The sequence below is a fragment of the Tamandua tetradactyla genome, chromosome 17 (genome assembly GCF_023851605.1).
Source record: "Tamandua tetradactyla isolate mTamTet1 chromosome 17, mTamTet1.pri, whole genome shotgun sequence".
NCBI classification, from domain to species: Eukaryota; Metazoa; Chordata; class Mammalia; order Pilosa; family Myrmecophagidae; genus Tamandua; species Tamandua tetradactyla.
In genome coordinates this window covers 17,458,355-17,477,382 of record NC_135343.1, presented here as the reverse complement: position 1 = coordinate 17,477,382, position 19,028 = coordinate 17,458,355, and the positions used below count along the sequence as shown (strand labels likewise).

Genomic DNA, 19,028 nt, shown 5'->3' with positions numbered 1-19,028 from the left:
ACCAAATCTTTCAATTTCAACATCTTCTGTTTTCTACAACAGAAAAACATGAGATGCTAGAAGTCCGGAATCAGTTAAGTCAGCATAATGTATAGGAAAAAAATACAGCAGACATGGAAAAAAATCATTTTAAAGTAACTTTTTTTTCAAAATTGAATAAGGAATTAAATATAGAAAATTTTACCTTTCATGTGGCTATTATAACATTTGATCTTCAAACCGTAGTATATATATATATGTGAGAATACTCTCAAATCCTTATGTGAATATGGTTTGTATTCATTGGTGTTTACTATTATCCTTTCCATGCTGTTTGTGTTAATCTATCTTAGAAGAAGATCTGAAAATTTAGGTTCTGGACAAAATAAACCTTTTGTCCTTTGGTCTCAAACAGTGATGAGGTCCTAAAATACAGACAATGTCTTCCTTACCCATGTCTTCTGAATTACTTTAATCCTGACCTTATTGACTTCATTCTTATCTCTAAATTCCAGGTTATACATATATAAGACAGAGACCTGGATCTTTTTGTTCTTTTTCTTTGTTTTGGCTTGCTAAGCCTGTTGGAATGCAATATACCAGAAATGGGTTGGCTTTTATAAAGGGGATTTATTAAGTTACTGCTTACAATTTTAGGACTGTTGAAATGTCCACCTGAAGTCATCAACAAGAGGATACCACTGAAGAAAGGCTGATCGTGTCCAGGGTTTCTCCGTCTTGTGGGAAGTCACGTGGCAACATCTGCTGTCCTTCTTTCCTGGCTTCTGGTTTCAAACGGCTCTCTCAACTTATGGCATCTCCTGGGGTGTTGTCTTTCTGCATTTCCAAATGTTTGTCACTTGGCTTCATCTCTCTTCTCTTTGTTGGCTCTCCAAGCATTTGTGCTTTCTCCAAAGGGTTCCCTCTATGGAACTTCAGTAAAAGGATTAAGACCCATCCTAAATGGGCAGGGTCACATCTCCATGGAAACAACTTACTCAAAAAGTCTCACTTAACAATAGGTCTACTTCACAAAATTGGATTAAAGAACATGGCTTCTGGGGGTACATAACAGTTCAAATCTGCACAGTCTTGTTAAGGTATGGAAAGAAATAAGGTTGTCTTGAAGTATCAGTCTTTGGCCCAGTAATCTATATTTAAATAGAGTATTTAAAATCTACATGATATTGAATTACTTTTTTGTTTCTATATGGATTGAATCATTAACCATGATTTTTCATCTAAGTGAATCTTAGTTCATTTAGTTTCTGATGTGTCCAACCAGATGACTTGATAGTGAATGTTCTGCCCTAAACAGATATTATTCATTTGTATGCCTCTCCACCATCTCCTGTCCTAAGTATCCTTGCAGCCATGACTACTGTTTCTTTGACTCAGTTTTGAATGGAAGCAAGCTAGGACATCATACCATTTATGTTAACTTTGGGGACAAATGCTTATTGATTGACCTTGACAATGAACTTTTAAAAGACTCTAAATCTTTCTTATTAGAGGGAAAACCTGTGGAGAGATGATTACGAGAAACAGAATAAGCAGAGAGTAGATATCTAGAAAGAAATGTGGCCCAAGAGTCCAGGGACCCAGGTTTTTTATTTGTTTTTAGTCTTGCTTTTACTACTTGTTTTGTGAAGATCTTGGTCTGATTATTTACTATTTGGTTCTCTCATGCCACAGATGAAATGAGGGAAGAATTTCTGATCTGTACTTCCTTATAAGGCTATAAATATTCAAATGAGTTTGAGTTAGTTGATCTTAAAGTACTTTCAGAAAGCTATAAACTTCATAAAGATGGAGATTCATATTATTTACTGTATGATCATTGAAAATGATCTGGAGAAAGTAGTATGTACTTGCAATCTAAGCAACGAATTCTATGGCCATTTCTATACTCCTGCTTAGAAGCAGCTGGTTTGACCAAATTATCATAGTCAGGACATGGACAGATGCCATCGTACTCAGATGTTTTCCCTTTTGGGAGAGCCTTAAATTAATGTTTCTCTGGGCGCCAATCCTCAATACCACAGCTTTCCTAATGGTGGCATCTGCCACTAGATTGATTTAACTGAGTTTGAAGTTTGCTCTTTTCAGAATGTGTTCTTTAGGTGGCTTCTGTATGGCTCTGACATGGCCACATGCTGCTGCTGCTTTTTCTGCCTTCCAGCACCACAAGTGAGGCTAAGATGTCCTGACACCTGCCATTTGGAACTTCCTCTTGCTGAAAAATATCAAGATTTTTTGATATAACTGATCATTCTTCCCTTTCTCAGGTATAAGTTGAGGGCATGGATCCATTGATGGATGAATTGGTGAAGTGGTACAATTCTTTTATTTTTGGGAGAGTGAAAGGATTTTGTTTAGAAGATTCAGATGTGCAATCTGTGTGTGTTCTTATTCTCCTTTTTATTATGGTGTGATACTAATTTGCTAGTTGTATAAACAAAGGTTTTAATGATCATTTTCTGAAGTTTGTCTGGATAAATGGTAGGTATTAGGGAGTCTTCCTCCTTCTTTTTTCAGTCTCATTAAGTAGCTGACTAGGAAATTGTGGATTTTTTGAGGGTGGGCTTCTGTTATGATCATACATTGGATGCCCCTGGTGACTGTCAAATCTTAATTAGCCAGGAGTATGACCTCCTGTTTAAGGGCCTTACTACTTCCTCTTCTCTTTTTTTAAATTGAGCAATGTTAGTGCTTCAAGACTGAAAAAAAATGGTAAATAAAGAGCAAGGGAAGCACTAACCTGAAGAGTTTGTTCCTCCTAAAAACTGGTAAATAACTTGTTGAGAAAGGGAGTTGAATTCTGATATAAAATGAAGTCTTAAAAGACTTATTTTAACAGTACCGAACAGTATGTGAATATAGTAGAAAGGGCAAGTTTACAATCATGTGTGTCACCAGAAGGAACATCAGAGATTAAAACATGGGAATATATAACAGTGAATCTTATGGTAGACTATGTGTGTAATTAACTGCACAAATATAAAAACATTCTTTCATGAGCTAGAACAAATGTATTGCACTATTAAAAGGAGTTAAAAATGGAGAGTTATATGGGAAAAAATGTACCTGTTGCAGACTATGAACTATAGTTAACAGTAATATTTTAATATTCTTTCATCAACAGAAACAAATGTACCCATACCAGTACTGTAGGTCAATAATAGGAGAGAATAAAGGAGTATGGCAGGATTTGGGTTTTATTTACTTTTTAAAATTTCCTTTCTGGAATAATGAAAATGTTCTAAAATTTGATCATGGGGGTGTATGCACAACTATGTGATGATACTGTGAGCCAGTGATTGTGTACTTTGGGTGGTTTGTATGGTGTGTGAATATGTCTCAGTAAAATAGCACTTACAAAAGGAAAAAAGAAAGCAGTAGTGCTGCTACTACTACTACTCAATCTTATTTTTCTGTCTTATATGTTAAGTTCTAATTGGCCATATACTGCATAGACTATTTCTTTCATTTCTCATACCTTGATCTTTATCTTGGATATCACGTCCAGTTAATGTCTCAGAGATGAGGATAGCCTAATTTGGTAGAGAAGTTCTAATGGTTCTAGTTATTTTGAATTGTGAAAGAACTTAAAGATGTTGGATGAGAAGATGCCTTAAAAGTTACTTAATTGGGAGCCAAAAAATGTTGAGCGACTAGATCACACATGGAACTGTATCCTCTGACATCTCTTTGAAGTGTCTGTCATGGTCAGTTCATGTATTAACTTGGCCAGGTGTTGGTACCTGTTTGTCTGGTTGGGCAAGTGCTGGCCTATCTGTTGCTATGAAGACATTTCGTGGAATTAAATCATGATCGTTGGCTGCATCCACTGCTGATTCCATTTGTAATCAGCCAAGGGGAGTGCCTTTTGCAGTGAGTGATGTTTAATCTAATCAATGGAAGGGTCTTAAGGAGATTCAGAAGAGACAGGCTCTCTTCCTGCTTCAGCTGGCAAGCCTTTCCTGTGGAGTTACTCCGTCAGACCCTCTATTGGAGTTGTCTGCTTCACAGCCTGCCCTATGGATTTTGGACTCTGCGTTCCCACAGTTACAGATATTATAATTGTTATCCATAGATACTATTTACGGATATTTCCTATTGATTCTGTTTCTCTAGAGAACCCTAATTAACACAGTGTCCCAGTGAAAAAAGAGAGGATGAATATTAGTCAGCAGGCTTGCTCCTTGTAGAAAATCCTTCTTCAGCAATGGGAAGGCAGTGGGGACCAATGGCTTTTATCTTATCAACCGGATCCATGAATTGTAACATAAATATTTGAACACATTCTACAGTGAAAGGCTTGTAGTTTGTCAGTAAACAAAGCTGCTTGTTATGCATCCTAGGTCTGCTTGAATTATGTAAAGAAGGATTCTATTGTAAGTTTAAACTTTTTCTTCATCTTTTAACTGTATCCTTCCTATTGTTACAGTTTTTCCATAAAATCTATTCATAATTAAAGTGTTCTTGTAAACCTCTTTATCTTATGATTTCCTTTTTGGATGCAGACAGTCATCAAGGAATGAACATATAGTATTTTGAATTCCATCTTGAGAATAAACAATCTTAATATTGCTCCTACCTGCATCAAAATATATCCTATATTTTGAGAGGATTGTATGGTAGCCCATGACAAACTCTGGAATCTGTCCTTTAACCACTTGTTGAAGAGTGCTTTGAAAACTATTGCTTTTTTATTTCTTTGCTTTGTATATATGTTATACTATACAATAAAAAAAGTTAAAAATAAAAAATATATAAATGCTATATTTTCTTAAGTATGTTTCATACAGTTACAAATTATGGTATTAAACAAGATTTGAACTTTGCCATCTTTGGCTCCTCTTAATTTAATGTACAATAGAATTTTAACAAAGGGCTGTACTGCTCTGTGAAGTATTTAAAAAGGCCCTGAGGTGAAGAAGACTAATAAAATTAGATTAAAATGTCAAAATAAATAAAATGTATCTTTCAGGCAATATCCCTTTTCCCTGTAATCTCTACCATGGTGCACCATTTATCTTTCCTCCCATTAATTTCTTGAGTGAACCTATTTCTTACATTTTAAGCATGGTATCTAAAGCCATTAGGACTGATCATGATTGTGAAAAATACTGGCTGAGAAATTCATATTCTTAAGTGCCAGCACTGCATCCAGAGTCCCCAATATACTTCAGGCCCGTTTGCAGCTGAATTTATCTAATCCATAATGTGTGAAAGCCAACTGCAAATCCTCTCTTCATCCTAGAGAGAGTTAATATATTTATGATGATAGTTTTGGTAGCATTGCTAAAACAAAAAAGATATTATGAATGAAACTTACATATTATATACATGGGAAACCACTAACTTTTCACATTTTTCAAGGGTGTGGTATTTGTTTTGAGTCTTTGAGGCTTTCAGTAGTGATTCTCCAAGTGTAGTACCAGACTTAACAAAAATTAAAACTTTTGTGTTTCAAAAGTTACCATTCTAAAAATAAAAGACACGCAAAAGCTAGGAGAGAATATTTGCAACCCGTGGATCTGATAAAGTATTTGTCTTTAAAGGACTTGTATTTAGACTATATGAAAAATAATTGTAACTCAATTACAAGGAGACAGACAAGCCAATTTAAAAATGGTCAAAACATGTGAATAGATATTTCACCAAAGTAGATATAGTAAAGGCCAGTAAATACATTGAATAGATAGCATCATTAGTGATTAAAGAAATGTAAATTAAACAAGTGAATACCACTTCATACTCACTGGAATGGCTGTAATAAAAAAGGTAGACAATAATAAGTATTGATGATGGTGTGAACAAACTGAATCCTCATTCATTGCTGGTGAGAATATAGAATGGTACAGCCACTTTGTTAAAGTTTCATTAAGTATGAAACATACTTAAGAAAATATAGGATTTATATATTTTTTATTTTATATATATTATATTTTTTTATTTTAAGAAACACCTAGGCAGTTTCTTAAAAAGTTACACCTATATTTACTATACAATTCTATATTTCAACTCCTGGGAATCTGTGCAAGAGAAATGAAAACATATCCATGCAGAGATTTGTATCTGAATGTTTGCAGCAGCATTATTCATAAAACCATTGGATAAACAAAACGTGGTATATCCATAACAGTGGAATACTGTTATTCAACAATGAAAAGGAAATACTGATGCTACAACTTGGATGAATCGCAAAAACATTTTGCTAAGTGAAGAACCTAGACACAAAAGACCACCTGCTGTATGATTCCATTTGTATGACTGTCCAGAAAAGGAAAATACATAGAACTGGAATGAGGCCACTGCAAATGGGCATGAAAGATCTTTTAATGTTCTAAAATTGAACTGTGGTGATGACTGTACAACATTTACTGAAAGTCACTGAATTATACACTAAATGAGTACATTTTATGGAATGTAAGTTATACCTTAAACCTTAAAGCAAAATGTGTGACCCCAAGACCAGCAGTATCAGCATCACCAGAAAATTTGTTAAAAATGTAAATTCCCAGCCCCAATGAAGTGGAAACTGAGTGGGGTCTGGGGGTAGGGGCAGCACACTCAAGTTTGAGAACTCTTTTTTCTAGAATCAAGGAATATAAGGAGAATCAAGCATGTAGACATAGGTAGCTTTTTATAGTTTATGAAAACTACATATTCAATATGAACTTTGAATATACCCTGTTTAAAGTTATAGGAAAGATTTGAATTAAGGGTTGTTCTAGTAGAGTTAAAGAAAATTATAGGGCAGTAGGAGTAAAAAGAAAATTGGCCTTTCATACTCTTGATATGTCCCTACAAGAAGCTTTATGATTATGATGTTTGTGTACCACACGTTTGCCAATTCCTGTGTTCTTTTAGGTTTGCTGTTAATGAACATAGCATGAACACGTTCATTTGCCATAACAACAGTGGAAGTTTAGATCTTTGAAAGGAATTATTTCTCTTAAATATTTACATGGTGTAAGGTAGCAGAGCCAGAAATGTGTGGTAATTGCAACAAAGTAAAGATCTGACTGTAGTTAAAGGAGTAAATGGAGCAGCTAGCTGAACCAAGCAACTCATTTTCTCCTTCCATCTGTTTGGTGTACTTTAAAAGCCGTGCTTAGAAAAAGGATTGGTCTAGAATTATGGTCTTGCACATGGCATATGCTTTCAGGATTTTTCAGTAGTATCTGGGTAGCTAAAAGAAACTCTAGAGTTTGAGGCTGCTCCAGAGTAGGGATTGGTGTGATCCGAACTAGAGGGTGCTGATTGGTCAGTGTTGTTCGATCACGTTTGTAGATTGGACCTCCTTTGACAAAGGTGGGCGTGCCCTGAAGAATGGTTGATGACCTCTTTTGAGGTATGAGTTCACTTCAGAGGGAAGCAGAAGTTTTGGAAAGAGGAACAAAGGTAGAGGGGAGAGAGAAAAGGAGAAATGGATAACAGGATATGAAAACCAATGAACCTGTGTCGTCTACTTTAGTTCACTGAGGTTGTCAACATACAAAAAGTACTATTTAGAAGAACACAAATCATTGTTATTTCCAAAATTTTACTCAGATATAGGCGTAGGATTGAGCTGTTAGTTGCTGGGAAAATGTATCTTTGTGTCTGTCTCCCTCTCTAATTTTTTTAAGCTTCTCCTTTTCTCTTTCCCTTTTTTTGTATGTGTGTTCTTAAAACTTTTAATATTGGCATTATTTTATTGGGCATATATTTTTAAAAATAGAATAATTGACATTTTTAAAAAGCAAAATATAATATTTTATAATCTAAATTAGTAATTCTGAATTCTGACTTCAGACTTCTCTTATAGGATGGATAATAAAGCAGAAAAATATTTTACATAGTCTCATTCTAAATAATTCTACCATGTAATCTTTATTCCTCATATTTGCATTGAAAAAATTCCCATGGATTTTTTTTTTTTTGCATGGGCAGGCACCGGAAATTGAACCCAGGTCTCCGGCATGGCAGGCAAGAATTCTGCCACTGAGCCACCGTCACCGCCCCTCATGGATATTTTTTAAGCATAAAAAAAAATAGGAAGAGTAGAAAAGAAGACTAAATGAAGCAAATCTTTGTGCGGAAACTTTATTGCTAACAGCTCTCTATGCAGTTCTCATTTATATCTGTATATGTGCATAGAACTGGAGTTGAACAAGAATAATAAATACAGATAATCTGTCATTATATGAGTAAGTACAAATTGAGTACATAAAAAATTGAGACAATTTTGGAATTAACTGCAAGGATTGGGAGAAATGCACTTTGGATGTGGGATGGATGCAGATGAGTTGGCGCATCATGTTTTTAAAATTAATACATTCAAAATGTTGACCACAGAACGTTTTCTTGTAAAGTTAGATCAGTTTTAGTTCCTTCCCTCTTAGTTTTTGTATCTTATTAGTAATGAACATGAAATGTTTACAATGCTGCTTCATACAGTTAGTGCTCTTTGTTTTGGCCTGTTTCTCTCTAGGATCCACAGGCACTTGCTCTTTGCCTAATCTAACATCACTCTTTGCACCAGGCCTTATGGTTGGTTCTGTAGCTGCTTTTACATGTGTTGTCTTCATGATACTGTGCAGTGCTTTTGCAACAACTTCATGTTGGTCTCAGGCATAAATAAGGGAAAAAGGCAGAAAAGAGGGAGATTTTAAAAAAGAAAGGCAGAAAGTGAAGAAAAGGGAGAAAGAATAATTATTAGAGTGTGGTGGAGAACCTTTGATGATTTCTGCTGGTGCTATTTTTTTTGTCAAAAATTGCTTCCACCTCAGGGCAGGGACTTAAAAGTAGGAGACAAGCTCTCTGTCTTCATTGTCCTTCCATTTCTTGATTTTTTAAAAAATTTCCTTACCCCGGTGATGGTGTTTGATGATGCACCTGTTCTATCTGCCATTGAATGGCCCACTGACAACACAGAAGTGATATAAATGTAGTGTTTTGACACATTGTGGCACTTTGTAGCAGCTCAAAATCTCATTGTGAACACATGGACATAGGCCTGTGATGGGAAGTAGCAGAATCAGATTCTCAGTTTGGATACTGTTATCATTTTGTTTATGCCATAGAAAGTAAGGAACATTTCTATATAACTAGTACTTTGAAGAACCCCAAATCCCAAACTTAAGTTTGGTAGTTGCTAATTTGAGTCTGCTTTTTCTAGGTTTCTTTTGTGGTTGGAAAATGTTCTTTTTGTCAAACTTAGTATGGGACACTGAAGGAAAAGTAACCCAGGGAACAGTTATGACTGTTATGGTGAGCAGTGTGAAATATTTTTGTTCTGTGGAAATATTGCTCTGTGGGTAAGATGTGATAGGATAACCATCTGGTAGTACACTCTGAACCCCTGATAGGAGCCTTTCTAAGTTCTCCCGGGCTTGTTGTGGGTCCTCTGTGTGGTAACTATTGCATTGCTAGAGTTGGTCTCTTTGAAAAATGCTCTCATACTTGAAAAATAGCTTAGAACATTCTTTTTTTGCTGTAATAGTAGAATAACGGCTTCTAACGAGTCTTCCACCAGGTGGTGCTAGTGTTACATACCTAAGTGTAAACTACTTTTGATAACCATCAAAATAACGAGGTTGTGTATTCTGTCTCTCTTTCTCTCTTTTTTCCTTGATCATGTTTTGCCCTTAGTGTTTTGTTTCACAAATGCTGCTTTCCTGGAATACTATCTCACATGTTTTATATTGTGGAAAGTGAGCTCGTTGTGCATGGTGATCATGAAGGATTACCTGGGAGAAGGGTTCAGGAGGCCAGGGTTTAAGTAAAATCGAAAGATATATAATATATACTTTCTTGTAGAATTTTTCATCATGCATTTGCTTCTTATCTGGCTTGTATGTACAAATTGAGAACTTACTCTTGACTTTTCTGTTTCACCAGCTTTCTTTGCTGTTGTCATACACAATCATAAGTTATAGTTCAAAATCATTTAGAGGCTTTTTTTAGAGGTTATTACCAACAAATTAAATACTTATTCAGCTTAAATTCAGAATAACTTTGAAAGAAGGTTTGGTAAATTTTTTAAATGGTAGCCATTATCTAATATAAGATTTCCTGGCTAGTTAGCTTAATTTTCACAACTTTTTCTGATTATAAATAAATATTGTGATTATTACATAAAGCTTTTAGTGTTTTTTTGTATGTATATGAGCACTTTAAAAATCTCAAAGTTTTTCACATATCATGCATAGTTTGTAAACAGCTTATTCACTTAATATATCATGATTTTTTACAGGAGATCAAAATATTTTGCAACAAATTTTTATGACAGCATGTTTTTCAATTTTATGAACTCTTTAGTGATAGGGATTTTGATGGCATTGTTTTTTTTCTGTTATAGCTGTTAAGGTGAACAGTTATTTAATATTTTTGTGTATTTTAAATTTTATTTCATATAAATTAAAAATATAATACCTGGTATAGAGAAAAATCACATTTCTAAGACTTTTAATAAATATTAAAATTATATTTCAAATCATCATCCAAGAATTCATTTAAGAGTATATGATTTTGCTTATTTCCCTGTATCCTTCTCATACCAGGCTACTTAAGTTTTTAAAGTGATTAGATATGGTTCCCATTAAACTACCTGAAATGGCAGTTCATCACTAAATAAAGGAATTTAAAATTACTTTGACATTTTCTTACAAATAAGCCTTATCTTTTCAACATTAAATCCTAGAGTTTTGTTTATGGCAGTTTGATTTAGGCCCTGTGTCCTATTCCTAAAATACAAACAGTCAACCTTTCATACTTTAGAACAGGTTATCTCATATATAGAAGAAAGAATTAAAATCTTCTTGGTTAACTTTTTAGCTCTTCTGTTCCGTGTTGAGAAGCTTAAGGACACGTTATTTAACCTCTCTCCATTTGTGTTTCTCAATCTGAAAAATTGGAAAAATCTTTTAGATAAATTATTTTTAAACTTTGGCAAAATGAGCTAGGCATTCAGCATAGTTGCTGTTTAGTACATACATGTTTTGATAGGCAGAAAGAGGAAAAGGTGATAGATAGTGATAGAGCTTGAAGAATTGTAGTATACTTTGTAAAAAAATTTTCAAATATTAATCTGCCTGTTTTAATCAGAATTTAGGAAATATATCCTGGCTGATTTTTCTGTCTTACTAAATAACTTCATTTTTATTTAAGTAAATTACCTATGAATTAAATTATCCTGTTACCCTAAGGAAACATGTAATTTATTTATTTTTGAAAGGTAGCATTTTATTGTGTTCTAGGAAATTTTAAGCTTTTTTTTTTTTAAGTTATTTTTTATCTAGACATTTTGTTTTGTTTTGTTTCTTTTTTACATGGATAGGCTCTGGGCATCGAACCCAGGCATGTAATTTATTTATTTATTATTATTATTATTTTTTTACATGGGCAGGCTACAGGAATCGAACCTGGGTCTCCAGCATGGCAGGTGAGAACTCTGCCTACTGAGCCACTGTGGCCTGCCTTATAATTTATTTTTAAATCAGAAAAAAAAAACAGTAAAGCTATTTTCATTTTTGGGTAAGAAGGAGAAGGGACTCATACAGTCCTTCTCTATGAAAAGACTCATGCAACCTTCTCAATAAATGTGAACACTGTTATAAGCCCAGTGACAAAAAACAAACAAACAAACATGCTAATATTCCTTTCTCATTAAAAGAATTTTCAGGCCTCCCCTCTTTGCCACCCCCCTCACCCCCCATATCTCAATTTGGTAACAGAAATTACCTCTTACTTACAATTGCTCTAAGAAAACTACTTGCAAACCTAGTTTTAAAAAATTCATCAACTTATAATCTGTCATGGTAGAAGAGACTTGTGAACTATGAAAGGATACATTCTATCATTTCAACATTTATCTTTAAAAAAACAAATTGACTTATAAATGATCAGATTTATATAAGTTACATCACTGAATTTTAATTGGGATAATAAAATTTAGCACTTCTAGCTTTGAGGATTTCTATAAAAAAATTAGTGAACTTGAAAGTAAATGTGGATTTTTCATTTTTTAGATAGTGTGTATACTTTTTTTTAATAAAAAGACTTTGAAAGACCCTAAATACTGCTGAAGGAGATAAAATGTTTAAATTACTGATTTATTTCTAGAGAGCTAGCACAGTAACATATAAATTTGATATTATATACGTCTAATGATAGCTTCTGAAATGTACTTTTCTATGTTTAAAACTTGAGATATCTTATGTATCACCTTAGGTGTTTGTCTGAAGTGTAGCAGTTTGAAGGGGCCACAGATTAGTGTAATAATAATAATCTTGAATCCTTAGTTGATTTAGAACTGTTGACAGTAAAATTTTTTTCCAAATAATAAATTTTGCTCATGGTCTTGTCTCCTTTATGGCAAAATACATAAAATAATCAAATTGCTAAGATATGAGCCTAATTTGTTTACACCTGAGAGAAATTTGTCTTGTGAAATATAACGCCTAATAATTCATTAAATACTAAATTTTGTGCAAAGTTAATTTTTACTTTCTTCAAAATATTTTAGAGATAATTGGCATAATTTATAAGTAAGTGGCTTATAAAATAGACCATACTTTCTGTGGAACGTCTATACTTGAACACCAAATAGGAATTAAAAAAAGATTTTTGGATATTATAACTTTTGTTCTTAGCAACTTCTCCTGGAAAAAACCACCACTCAGTTTGATTTGTTTCATTTAATTCTTGCCACGTATGCTTCTTAGGTCTTTCTGTGTTTTATTTTGAAGTAATCACCGTTGAGATTTTTCTGCTCATTTAGATTATTTAAGCTTTCTGATCTATGCTTAGTACTGATCTGTTTATTGAACCCATGCTATCCAATAACTAAAGCATATGAATTTACTACATTTTGTATTGATTTAATATTAATGTTAATCTAAAATCTTTGGGTGCCATGTGTCACATCTGTTTTGTATTCCTCTGTTTAAAAGAAGTGGCAGTATGGTATTTGGAGGAATATTTATTATCTGAGTGTTTTTCTTTGCAACAGTTTCCCTCAGTCTATTGAGAATTATTACCTCTAAAAGACAGTGAGTCACCCTGCAAATTCTCAGGTACCTAACTGCTAAGTCACAGTTGATTAGAATTTTTATTTACCATTTAAATTTCTTTTGCTTAAATAGTTATAACTTTGGAGCCTTCTGTAAATGATAGGAAATAAGTTTGTGGTGAGATTAAAAAAAATACTTTCTCTCTTAATAATAAGTCCAGCTTGCATTTCGTAGGTTTTAAAGAAAAGGTTTTCTTAGATTGAGTGTTGATTTGCATTTTGAAACTGAATTTTTTTTGTGCTGGTAACCAAAATATCCTTACATTGGGGTGGAGTTTCTTAACCTTTTTGGGGGGTCATGGATTTCTTTAAATAATCAAGAAAAGCTATAGCCCCTTTCCTGGGGAAAAAATACATAAGCACAAACATTTTACATACAGTTTTAAGATTTTTCTAATCCTTCTCCTTGCTCAGATATCCATGGACGACGTTAGGAAGCAGTACTTTAATAGAACTCAAAAACCACTTCTGGTATATTGGTTTTAACATTTAGCATCGTATTATTATAATACACTAAGAGTTTTTTTTTCAGTTTGTCTAGTTTTATTTGACAATACATGTTCTTAATATACTAAAAGATAGCCATAATCTAAATCTTATTTTGGGGAAAAGCGTAATTACCTTTTAAGTTTAAAGGTCTCTGAAATTACAGAACATATTTGACTTTCTATATGCTTTAGATTCTACATTAGATACATAAGAAAATAAAACTTTTTTTACCCTTTGATATAAAGGTAAAGGTCATGGAAGAGAGAAATGAGTTCTTAGGGATCTGTTGATTAAGAAAATAGTTTTTTCCTGAGAAGATATTGCATTTGTTGTTTGGCACAAAAAATCTGGGTTCTCATTTTAATGAGAAAGGTTGTGCAGCTATTCAGAAGGTATTTGTGCTTTTGCTGTTGAAGTGCCCAGGCTTTGGGAGCAAGCAGGCTGGGGCTCAGATCCAACTCAGTTGCTTATCCAGCTGTATGACCTCAAGCATGTTGCTTATCTGTAAAATAAAACCTACTCCATAAAAGAATTAAATGAGGTAATATCTGTAAATTGCTTGTTTTGTGCTTTATATATAATATGCACTCAGTAAACATTATCTCTTCTTATATCATGATGATGGTGTTGATGAGGCACAAATGAAAAGCCTGGTTTTTGGGTTAAAAAAATTCATTTTTACTATTATGAAATTTAGAATAGTAGATTTTAGTTGAAAAAAGTATGAATCTTTGCCTCCCCCAGATTAATGTTTTCATTATTCTTGTAGTCTTGGTAACTTATAGTTGTTATCAATACTTGATGAAGAGTTCTCCAAAGGCAGGGGAAACTAACTTTTCCACATTTTACTTATTAGTGTTTGATTGTTAAAATGAGACGATAAGTTAAAAGTTATCCACTTAACTTGTTGCATGTAATTGTAGTAAATATTGAGAAGCAGAGAAGACAGGTTTTTAAAAATGGATTATATTAAGTCACCTAGATGGTGATGTAATAGAGTGTATACTAAAGGTAGATGATATTTCTTTGATATGTCATAAAGAAGATCTGCAACTTGAAAATATTTGATAACTTGTACAAATGTCAACCACCATACAAATGTCAGCTGCAAGAGAGTGTTTCCGGTGTGATTTGGAGCCAAAGAAGAAAGGAAGAGGATGGTTTGTATGATGTTTTGAGTGAAGAAATGATGAAATGAAATGGTTGAATACTTGCTTCAAGTCCACTAAAACCAGGTTTCAGACCCTTCTGAAAAGAAGTGGATGACATCCTGTCTGATGATCCTTTTCCTTTTTAAGTTGTTGTTAATTATAACCAGGTAACAATAATGGCAGTGTTTATGGCTATGATTTTTGTGTATATCCACATATCTACATATATGTCTGTGTGCTTTCCAAGATACTTTAGAATGATTAATTCATATGTGAGTCATTAGTGTTTAGCCAGTACTTGTTACCAGTGACAGAGAAAACAACTGAATGAATTCATCATGGATTTCAGCCAGTGTATTTTCTATTTGAAGAAACAAACGTTGCTTAATCATACTATACTAAAGAAAAATTAGATGTTATATGTATCATTGGGATATATGAAGAGAGCACTCTACCCAGCTCTCTCTTTTCTTGTAATTCCTAATTTCATTCATTTGTTATCTTTGACCAGGTAGAAATTTTGAAATGTAATAGTCTCTTTTCTTTCTTCTCAGTATCGTCAGTGAAGCAGGAGCATCAATCTACAGTGTCAGCCCTGAAGCTAATAAAGAGATGCCAGGATTGGACCCTAATTTGAGAAGTGCAGGTAAAAAACAATGGGTCATCACAAAAACATAGGAGTTTGATATTTTAGATAACATGGCAATTATTTTTAAAATCCAAGAAAATTGAAAAGATATGTCACATGAGTAACAATTGGCGTTTTTAGAAAGTGATCGATTGCGGTAATAATTAGAGTTATGGAAGAGAAGAGAAAGAGTACTGTATTGTTTTTAAAGAATGCTGTAGAGTATTCTGGAGTACAGTAAAAAATTAGTCCAATAAAAACTTTAGTTAAAATTAAATGCCAGGGTGCACAGGTGGTTTGGAGGTAGAATGCTTGCCTTCTATGTGGGAGACCCGGGTTTGATTCCTGGACTGCCCCCCGCCCCCAAAAATTTAAATGCCAGAGTTTAATAGTAAGAATAATAAAGATCTCTTATTATTACAAAATATTTCTTAGATTTTTCTTGGCAAAAAGTAATATATTTTTTCCCGGTGCCTGTAAAAAAAAAAAAAAGTAATATATTTTAAAAGGTAGAAATAGTTGCATCGCAAGTGTTTTTACATATCTAGGCTTTCAGTTTATTACTAAATGTTAGTCAAGTGATCCATTTCTCTTTTCTTGCTAACAGGGGCAGTCATTTGATAGTGTGTTGCTTAAAACAGCCTGCTTTGGTTTAAATTATATCCAATTGCTTTAATTTCTGTGATGTGTGGGATAGTTAAAATCTTGTATGTGAAGAAATTAAGATGCTTTGATACATGTAATGAAAGTAGTTAATATCATCAGCAAAATATTAGATCTGATAAGAGTGGTTTTCTGTGTAATGGGTAGGTATTTTTCTTAAATATACTCATCAGATTTCCTTGTTTCTTCTTGAAATCTATGTCCTAAGGTGTATGTTTGAACATTTTCACATTAATCTAAAGCTAAAAACTTCTTTCTTCACATTCGAAGGAGTTTATAGTTTTTCTTCAGTCATTCATGACAAAATCTGTGTAAAATAACTGGCTTCTCAAATTCAAATCTCAGTTTAAAATCTTGCTTCTTCTGTGAAGCTCTTCCCTTTCACATCAACTGACTGTGACCTCTGCCTCCTTATGTGTGCTCTTTGGGTACTTGCCTTATAATGACAATAGTAATAAAGGTAGGAGAAGCAAGCATAATGATCATCATGGGAGCCGCTATAACTATTTATATTAAACATTATAGTAAATGCATCATCTTACTTAATCCTCACAACTGCTCTATGAGTTCTGTTTTTATTCCCACCTTAAAGATGAGGAAACTGAGGCTTAAAGAGGCCACACAGCCAGTAAATATGATATAATACTTGTGTACCTAACTTCTAAAATAAAAAGATACTTTTCTTTATAAAATTTCAATTCCCCCCTACCTCCCAGATTGCTTAAAAGAGAATATTCCAATGGGGTATAGAAAAAATAGTCGGAGCATATTATTTGTAAAGTGGACATCCCTTTGATCTCCCACTCCTCAGAGCGCTGCTGTTTCCTCTTTATCACTGGAACAAGTGCGGGTATATAACTATCACAGTATTATAGATGAGATAAGACTATAATATAACAACAAGGCTATGGAAATAAAAGATAATAATGAGATATTATTAAAAAGATAATGAAAAGGGGATTCAGTGTTTGATCCTGATTGCTCTGATTTCAAAGTCTGATTTTATCTTCAGTTTGTGATTCATTGCAGGAATGCTGTCCTTCTGTGTCTCAGCTTGCTCCCAGGTGACAATGACCATATAAATTCAAAGCATCTACTTAGACATTTTGAGTCTTCAAATTCTGGTTCTGTAGAGAAATATTAAAAGAAGCTCAGAGTCTTCAATCTTAGTCATCTAGGGTCTTCTTCCTTTTCAATTCTTGTTTCTCATTGGATATCTTTCTCTTTCCTATTATTGATACCCAAGATGACTTTATATTTCATTTGAGAACTGATCTACTCGCAAGTGTGAGATTTACCTTGCAACCCTCCATAAATTTACTATATCACGTGTAACAAAACTTCAGCATTCACACAAGTTTTAACCATATATAAAAAATGGTCCTTATATTACTGCATCTTTCTAGCCAGTTTATCATATCATTGGAAACAGAAATCATGCTTATATATGCTTCTTTTCCACTTGGACGAAATAGACATTAAGTAAAAAACTGTTATAAGAATCAAAGAGGGATATTATATATTAATGAAAGGCTCAATCCACCAATAAGAAATAACAATCATAAATATTTATGCACCTAACCATAGTACCCCCAAAATAAATGAGGCAAACATTGAAAACACTGAAGAAAGAAAGAAACACTGTAATAGTAGTTGGAGACTTCAATACACCATTTTCATCAAGGGATAGACCATCTAGACAAAAAACTCAATAAGCAAACAGAGAACTTGAACAGTACTTTAATGAACTAGATGTAACAGAAACATACAGAATACTGCACCCCAATATAGCAGGGTATATATTCTTCTCAAGTGCACATGAAGCAGTCTCCATAATAGACTGATGTTAGGCCACAAAAAAAGTGCCAATAACTTTTAAAAGATTAAAAAATTATCCAAAGCATTTTCTCTGACCACAATGGAATGAAACTAGAGATCAATAACAGGGGGACTGGAAATTCCACAAATACATGGAACTTAAAAAACACACTCTTTAACAATTAATAGTTCAAAGAAGAAATCTCAGGGTAAATCAGGAAATACTGTGACATGAATGAAAACAAAAACACAAAACATCTGAATGTATAGCACATAGTAAAGCAATGCTCAGAGAGAAATTTAGAACTCTAAATGCTTTCATTAATTAAAAAACAGAGCTCAAATCATGAAACTAACCTGATACCTGGAGGAACTAGAAAAGAAAGAGAAAAGTATACCCAAAGCAACTAGAAGGAAAGAAGTAAAGACTAGCGCAAAGATAGATGAGATGAATAGGGAAACATTACTACTAACCTCACAGAGATAAAAAGAATTATAGGAAGATACTATGATAAAATTGTATACCAACAAATTAGATAACCCAGTTGAAATGGAAAAATTCCTAAAAGCACAAAAATTGCCTGCGACTGACTCAAGTAGAAATAGAAGATCTCAACTGACCAATAACAAGTAAAGAAACTGAATCAATCGTGAAAAACCTCCCAACAAAGAAAAGCACAGCACCAGATGACTTCACTGGTGAATTACACCCAGATTCCAGGAAGAATTAACACCAATCCTGCTCAAACTCTTCCAAAAAATTGAAGAGAGGGAACACTTCTTAATTCATTCTCCGTGAAGCTAACATCACCCTAATCCCAAAGCAAGATAAATATATCTCAAAAGAAAATTATAGACCAATATCCCTCATGAATGTAGACGCAAAAATCCTCAACAGAATACTGGCAAACCTAATCCAACATCACATTAAAAAAATTTTACACCATGTTCAAGTGGGATTTATCCCTAGGTAAGCAAGGCTGGTTCAGCATAAGAAAATCAGTTAATGTAATATATCACATTAATTGAATGAGGGTAAAAACAGAACAGCTGCATAATCATCTCAATTGAAGCAGAAAAGGCAGTCAAAACTCAGCACCACTTCCTGGTAAAAAAGCATTTAGAAAACAGGAATAGAAGTTAACACCCTTAAAATGATCATAGGTGTATACACAAAAACCCATGGTTAACATTATACTTAGGCATCTAAATAGGAAAGGAAGAAGTAAAACTC

At 33.5% G+C, this 19,028-nt stretch overlaps 1 protein-coding gene across 3 annotated transcripts in view; it reads left to right on the top strand.

Annotated features, from left to right (window-relative positions):
• The window catches only part of SRBD1 (S1 RNA binding domain 1), a 280,304-nt gene that overhangs the window by 144,771 nt on the left and 116,505 nt on the right, over positions 1-19,028 (top strand). For all 3 annotated transcript variants that reach the window (XR_013164245.1, XM_077134136.1, XM_077134138.1), the window contains exon 15: positions 15,240-15,331. Coding sequence is in view for 2 of the 3 variants with exons in the window: in XM_077134136.1 (XP_076990251.1) it covers positions 15,240-15,331 (92 nt within the window). In the remaining variant the exon portion in view is untranslated. The remainder of the gene's footprint in view (positions 1-15,239; positions 15,332-19,028) is intronic.